At 42.8% G+C, this 7,651-nt stretch overlaps 1 protein-coding gene across 1 annotated transcript in view; it reads left to right on the top strand.

Annotated features, from left to right (window-relative positions):
- The window catches only part of Klhl12 (kelch-like family member 12), a 37,444-nt gene that overhangs the window by 15,052 nt on the left and 14,741 nt on the right, over window positions 1–7,651 (top strand). Inside the window, exons 5-6 of the mRNA XM_013017313.1 lie at window positions 124–386; window positions 2,493–2,960. Coding sequence (XP_012872767.1) covers window positions 124–386; window positions 2,493–2,960 — 731 coding nt within the window. The remainder of the gene's footprint in view (window positions 1–123; window positions 387–2,492; window positions 2,961–7,651) is intronic.

Raw genomic sequence — 7,651 nt, 5'->3', positions numbered from 1 at the left:
AACCTATAATCTGTGTAGGTATTAAGCAACAGCATGTAGTAAGGTGCTGAAATCTAAGACTCTGAGCCCACATCCTAACCTGCCAGGTGTCATAAATACACTCATTGCCTGTGTTTGTTGTAGGTGTGAAGCAAGCATGCTGTGAGTTCCTCGAAAGCCAGTTGGACCCCTCTAATTGCCTGGGGATCAGAGACTTTGCTGAAACTCACAACTGTGTTGACCTGATGCAGGCAGCTGAGGTTTTTAGCCAGAAGCATTTTCCGGAAGTGGTGCAGCATGAAGAGTTCATTCTTTTGAGTCAAGGGGAAGTGGAAAAGCTGATCAAGTGTGATGAAATTCAGGTATGCATTTGGCTGGCTCTTAAAGCTTTCTTTTTTTTGTGCCAGTTCTGGGGCTTGAATTCAGAGACTGGGCACTGTCCCTGAGCTTTTTTAAGCTCAAGGCTAGCACTGTATCACTTTGAGCTACAGCACCATATCCAGCTTTTTGGTAGTTAATTGGTGATAAGAATCTCATGGACTTTACTATCTGGGCTGGCTTTGAACCATAATCATCAGACCTCAGCCTCCTGAGTAGCTAGGATTACAGGCCTGAGCCACTAACACCTGGGTCTTAATGCTTTCTTCGCAGCCAGCAAACTCTATAGGGCGGACATGCTGTTTTTTTTTTTTCTCAGGGCTTCACGGTCAAGTGTCCACAGTGGCTCCCTTTATTTGTACAGTATGTTGTTTTCTTCCATTAAATACATGATACCAGTGCTTAGGAATTTCTATTAGAGAGTATAGAATGATCAGAAATTGGAAGGGAGTTCAATTTTCACCAAATATTGTTTACTTATTCTCCCATTTTACAGACATGTAAAAATTTTGTACCATGGAGCAACATTTCTGTCAGGTGTTATAGATCCAAAACTGGATGAGGTACAGTTTGTTCATAGCATAGTAATAAAGATAGACAATAGGGCTGGGAAGGTGGCTCAGTGGTAGAGCGCTTGCCTTGCTTGCCTGAGGCCCTGGGTTCGATTCCTCAGCACCACATAAGTAAAAAAAGAAAAAAGCCAGCAGTGGTGCTGTGGCTCAAGTGGTAGAGCGCTAGCCTTGAGCTGAAGAGCTGAGGGACAGTGCCCAGGCCCAGAGTTCAGGCCCTATGACCGGACCTCCCCCAAAAAAACAAACAAAAAAGATAGCCAATAATAATAATAGAGTAAAATGAGCTATCTAAGGTAAGATTATATAGAAGGAAGGAGAGTAAACTTTTGTCCAAAGGAGCAGCAAAAGTTTGGTGATAAGGCCTTTTGTGAACAGGTGAAAGCTTATAACTGTCATGTGGAGCAGGAGAGGTGAGGAAGGCCATGTGAGCTGGGTAGCAAAGGGGTAGTGCCTCACCTAGCAGAGGAAAGAAGGCTAGAAAAATCTCTCCTGGAAGTGATGCCAGAGCTCAAAGTGGCAGAGCAATAGCCTTGAGGAAAAAAGCTCAGGAACAATTCAAGCCTCACACCTGACCGAGGGTGTGTGAGGGGGGGAGAATCTCAGTCCTAATCCTACATCAGAGTACTGGAGTCGGAGCAGCAATTTTGTTGCATATTTTATAGTTAGACTAAGACTGGGAGTGAGAAATACAATATAGGATTAATAAATGTCTTTGGAGCCTGTAGCTTTAATCTCCAGTGACCTAATTCTTTAGCTAGTACTAGGTTTTAGGAAAAAGTGGCTAGCAAAGCCTGTGGTAAAAGAACAATGTATCTGTTCGGTTTTATTTCCCACAGAAGAAACTTGATTTTTCAGATATGCTTGAGAGTTTTCGTTGTCGTTGTTTTGTTTTTTCCCCCTTCCTTCCTCTTGTAATAAAAAAATTAATTTAAATTAGTTGATTTCCAGAAGTCAGTGGCACATTTCCAGGTGTACCTCATTTATTTACTTATCTTTTTTGTGGTGCTAATGATCAAACTTGGGGCTTTACACTTGTTAACAAGCACTATATTACTGCAGTTACTCTCAGCCTGGTGTGCTTCAATTTAGACACAAGATTTAAAGGAGGGAATAAAAATTTGATTGATGGTCTTAGTGTTATAGAAGGAATTTGTTAATTCTTTTTTTTTTTTTTTTGGTTGGTCATGGGGCTTGAACTCTGGGCCTGGGCTCTGTCCCTTAGCTCTTCAGCTCAAGACTAGCACTCTACCATTTGAGCTACAGCGTCAATTCCAGTTCTCTGGTGGTTTATTTGAGATAAGAGTCTCATGGACTTTCCTGCCTGGGCTGGCTTTGAACTGCGATTATCAGATCTTAGCCTCCTGAGTATCTAGGATTACAGGTGTGAGCCACCAGTGCCTGGCTCCTCTTTTTCTTTACCCTTTATCTGGTGGGAACAGTACTATGGATCTCACACTTGTTAGGTAGCACTCTACCACTTCAGCCATGCCCCAAGTCCAAAATTTGCTATTTAAAGAAATTCTAAAGCAGTCGTCCCAGCTTCACTGGGAGGGATGTTCTCAGGACAGCCACCTGAGCCCCTGCTACCCCCACCTGGCCTCCCGGGCCAAGCTTCGCTTCTTCAAGCAGCTCCGGGAGCTCCGAGAAGTTCTAACACTACGTTGGTGGACGAGTTGCAGTCACTCATTCAAGGCTTGCTTTGCCTCTCTTGTGAGTCAGGACTATGTCAATGAAACTGATCAGGAAGAAATTCGAACTGGTGTTGATCAGTGTATCCAAAAGTTTCTGGACATTGCAAGACAAACAGAATGCTTTTTCTTACAAAAAAGATTGCAGTTGTCTGTCCAGAAACCAGAGCAAGTTATCAAAGAGGATGTCTCAGAACTAAAGAATAAATTGCAGCAGAAGGATACACTGGTCCAGAAGCACCTGACGAAGGTGCAGCATTGGCAGCAGGTGCTGGAGGACATCAACCTGCAGCACAAAAAGCCAGCGGACATCCCTCAGGGCTCCCTGGCCTACCTGGAGCAGGCCTCCACCAATATCCCTGCTTCTCTAAAGCAGACTTAATGGCTCTGTATGGACAATTTCACCAAACATCCCTCTTGTGGACCCGGATTTTGGAAGATTGCTTTACTGGAGAATAAGATGATGTCAGTTTTATGTTCCCATAGAATTTCCTCCATAATTTCATGAGCTATTAGTCTGTGTTTCTGCCTTTCTGTCTGTCTGTCTCTCTGGTGAGAGAGTGTGTAGCCCACTGGTCTCAAATTCTCAATCCCTTTGTCTCTAAAGCCAGGCACTGGTGGCTGTAATCATAGCTACTCAAGAGGCTGAGACCTGAGGATTGCAGTTCAAAGCCAGCCCCGGCAGAGCAGTCTGTGAGACTTTTCCCCAGTTAACTACCAGAAAAACTAGAAATGGTGCCGTGGTTCCAAGTGGTAGAGCACTTGTCTTCAGCAAAAGAGCTCAGGGATAGCACCCTGGCCCGAAGTTCAGGCCCCAGGACCAGCCAAAAAAGAAGAAGGAGGAGGAGGAAGAGGAGTAGGAGGAAGAAGGAGAAGAAGAAGGAGAAGGAGGAGAAGAAGAAGGAGGAGAAGGAGAAGAAGAAGAAGAAAAAAAAAATTCTAAGGTTTAGATGTGGTGGCTCATATCTGAAATCCAGCTGCAGGGAAGTATAGGTGGTAGGTTCAAGTTTAGGCTGACCCCAGCAAAAAATGTAAGACTCTTAATCTCTCAACAAAAAGGGCTATAAGTATTGCTCAGTGGTAAAAAGTTTGTCCCAGCATACATAAGGCTCCTGATTCAAACCCTAGTACTGGGGGGAAAAAATGTATATGATAAAAAAACTAGATGATGTAAAAACTTTTTACAAACTAAGGGATTATGCTCTGATTTATTTTGTTAGAAGTAAAAATTTTTATATAAAATAATAAAAGGTCTTAAATGTTTTTCTTAATAAGTTTGAGACAATTTCAAACCCTTCTTTAGTAGCTGAGGGAAAGTTGATGAGAGTGCGTTTTTATGTGCTGTTCCTGTCAGCCCAGAGGAGAGGCTCTTCACAGCTGTTGCTGAGTGAAGAATTCGCTAAAATTTTAGTTCTCACCCTTACTGGTGTACCACACTGGATGCTGTGCTGACATGCCAGGCATACCAAAGGAAATGTTCTGCAGACCTACAGAAACCAGTCATTTATAGCCTATCTTGGTTTTTCTTGACTGTAGAAGAGGATAAGGTGAATGTAATGCGCCCTCAAACTTGGAGCTCCCTTCAAATGGCAATGACTTAAGGAGTACTTACTCAGCAGTTATTGTTGGCTCATTTGCCCAGTATTTATTGTGCATGTTCCTATACTCTGAATAGTTCCAGTACTGGGAATCCAACTGTGAACAAGACAGAAGAAAAATTCCTGTGTTTGAGAGTGTACTTGCTTTCATTTATTTATTCATTTAAATATCTTTGTTTTCATTTCCGGGGATCAAATTCAGGGCCTTGCACATGCTAGCCAAGCGCAGTATCCAGTACAACACCAAGCATGGTGCCATTGAGCTACAGCCCAGCCCTGGAGCTCCCGTTCTCATGGCTCCACTCATTTTTGGTGTTTTTACCGTTTTTTGTTGTTGTTTTTTGCTAGTCCTGGGGCTTGAACTTAGGGCCTGAGCACTTTCCCTGAGCTGCTTTGCTCAAGGCTAGTGCTCTACCACTTTGGGTGACAGCTTCACTTTTGGCTTTTTGAGGTTGATTGGAGATAGAGTTTTTTGGTAGTTGTTTTGGTGTTTTGTTTTTTCCCGTCAGTCCTGGGGCTTAAACTCAGGGCTTGGGCACTGTCCCTGAGCCTCTTTGTATGCAAGGCTAGTGCTCTGCCACTTGAGCCACAGTGCCACTTGTGGCTTTTTTGGAGTAGTTTATGGGAGATTAGAGTCTCATGGAATTTTCTGTCTGGGATGGCATTGAACTTCCAGATCTCAGCCTCCTGAATAGTTAGAATTACAGGTGTGAGCTACCAGCACCTGGCATTTATTTATTTATTTATTTATTTGTCATAGGGCTTGAACTCTAGGCCTGGGCGCTGTCCCTCAGGTCTTCAGCTCAAGGCTAGCACTCTATCACTCGAGCCACAACACCACTTCAGTTTTCTGGTGGTTTATTGGAGATAAGAGTCTCATGGACTTTCCTGCCTGGGATGGCTTTAAACTGTGATCCTCAGATCTCAGCCTCCTTAGTAGCTAGGATTACAGGCATGAGCCTCCGGCACCCAGCTTATTTAATTCTTTTTTTTTGGGGGGAGGGGGAGGTCCGGTTGTGGGGCCTGAACTCTGGGCCTGGGCACTGTCCCTCAGTTCTTCAGCTCAAGGCTAGCGCTCTACCACTTGAGCTACAGTGCCACTTCTGGCTTTTTTCTTTTTGCTTATGTGGTGCTGAGGAATCAAACCCAGGGCCTCATGCATGCAAGTCAAGCGCTCTACCACTGAGCCACCTTCCCAGCCCCTATTTAATTCTTATATCTCTGTTTCTCTGGAGGAGGAGATACTGAGACTCAAAGGTTAACCATGACACCATAGCTAGTAAATGAATGGACAGCCAGGATTCAAATTCTGGCAGTCTGCTTCCGAGCGTGTTGGCTGAACCATTTTAAGCTGTGAACTCATCATGTGGTCATTTCTTGCTTGGCTATATTTCTTTTTGTCTATTCTAGGCCTTGAACTCAGGACCTTTCCCTTGCTAGATAGGTGCTCTAATTGTTCAAATCAGAAAGCAGGCACAGGAGTCATTTAGTTAGGGGCTATTACAGACTTAGAAATAAAGTAAGATGGAAAAGAGCAGGTAAGTAGTCAAGAGCTGAGATGAAAATTTTTCTCAAATTTGTATCATATTTGGACTTTACTTTTTCTAGAAAGACAAAATATTTTTTTTGTCGGTAAAGAGGAAGCAGATGTCTGGCTTCCAGTTGCTAATGAACACTTCCTCTTATTAAATAAAACAAAAGCAGTTAAAACAGTGGAGAGTAATATGTCATATTAGTTAAATCAACACAATTTTTTACAGTCAGCCTTGGCAGGAGCCACCAGTGCCTGGCTGTTCTGAGCGTTGAATGAGAATGCCACTGCCTGGTACAGAAGAGAAATCTTTGAAAATTATTGTGGTAACATTTATTTTCCTACATTAACATTGAGTTCCTACCCCTAGTTTAGCTGTTTCTCTGTAATTCTAATTAACTTTAGTAAAATTAAACTCTGCTCATCATTGGAAACTCCATCTTTCAATTGATTTGTCATATTTAAACCTAGAATGAGTCAGAATCTATTGTGAACCATTATTTTGGTATTTGTGGGAGGGGTGTGAAAGAATTGGGACTACCACTTGAACCATGACTCTACTTCTAGCTTTTGGGTGTTAAATTGGAGATAAGAGTCTCAAACCACAGCCTCAGAGCTCAATATCCTGAGTAGCTAGGATTACAGACATGAGGCTCCAGTACCTGTCTTATCTTTAAATATTTTTTTTTTAATCTTGAACATCCTTGTGTACTTTCCTCCACTTCTAGTTATTCAGAGATGAGTCCTTTCTCCATTACCTCAATAGCTTACCACCATTGCCACAGCTGTAGTCCACATGTTTTCCATCTCTGACCTGTTGTTTTAGAGTAGCAGCTAAGTGACCCTCTAGCTCTTGGTACTTCTGAACTCTTACACTAGTGGTCACCAGTGTAATCTTTACAAAATATCAATCAGATTATATTACTAGCCTGAAAAAATTTAAAGACCTCTAGTTCAGTCTCCCTTCCCTTCCTTCTCTTCTTTCTGTGTGATTATGGGGACTTGCACTCAGGGTCTTGCCCTTGCTTGGCTTTTCAGTCAAGGCTGGTGCTCTACTGCTTGAGTCACAGCCCTTCTTCCTGACTTTTAGTTATTCTTAAAGTACATAAGTCTTCTCACACCCTCTCTGATTGACCTTCAGCTGTTTCCCTCACTCATTCTCCACTAGCCACCAGTTTCCTCAAGCCACCAGTTCTAATTGCTTTAGGTTATTGCTGTATACTAGAAGATACAAACGATCTGTGCTGTCAAGTTTGATAGTGAAGTCACTGGCCACATGTTGTTGTTGGGCATCTGAACTGTATTTAGTACAATTGAGAAGCCGAATTTTAAACTTATTTTTAGTTTATTTAAATGTTAATAGTCACACTTGGATAGCGGCTACCAGGTTGTTCAGTGTACCTAGTCTGGTGCTTCTGGATGTGTTCTGCTGTTTGCCTAAAAGTACCCTTATCCTCCTCATCCAATTTCAACACAGTGCTTCCTCAGGGACGCTTCCCTGATTTCATTGGTTCTGAATTGGCAAATCTCATGTTGTTCTGTCCCATATCCCTAGCACAGCCGAATCAAACCACAGATTCTCCTTCACAGTTGTTTCTTCCCTTAAGATCCAGGATCATATCTGTTTGATTTGTTCACCACTGTCTTATCAGTTTCAGCACAGTGCCTGGCACTTGGTTAAGGTTCAATAAAGCCATGAAATCAAAGAATTTTCTGTAACATTTCCTGCACTTCTTTCTAGAGTACCATAATTCTTTTTTTTTTTTTTTGGTTCGGTCATGAGGCCTGAACTCTGGGCCTGGGCGCTGTTCCTCAGCTCTTCAGCTCAAGGCTAGCACTCTACCGCTTGAGCCACAGCACCACTTCCGGCTTTTTTCTTTATGCTTATGTGGTGCTAAGGAATCG

The sequence above is a fragment of the Dipodomys ordii genome, unplaced genomic scaffold (assembly GCF_000151885.1).
Source record: "Dipodomys ordii isolate 6190 unplaced genomic scaffold, Dord_2.0 Scaffold35, whole genome shotgun sequence".
NCBI classification, from domain to species: Eukaryota; Metazoa; Chordata; class Mammalia; order Rodentia; family Heteromyidae; genus Dipodomys; species Dipodomys ordii.
Note: the sequence above shows the minus strand (reverse complement) of the source record. Positions and strands in the feature narration are given on the sequence as shown.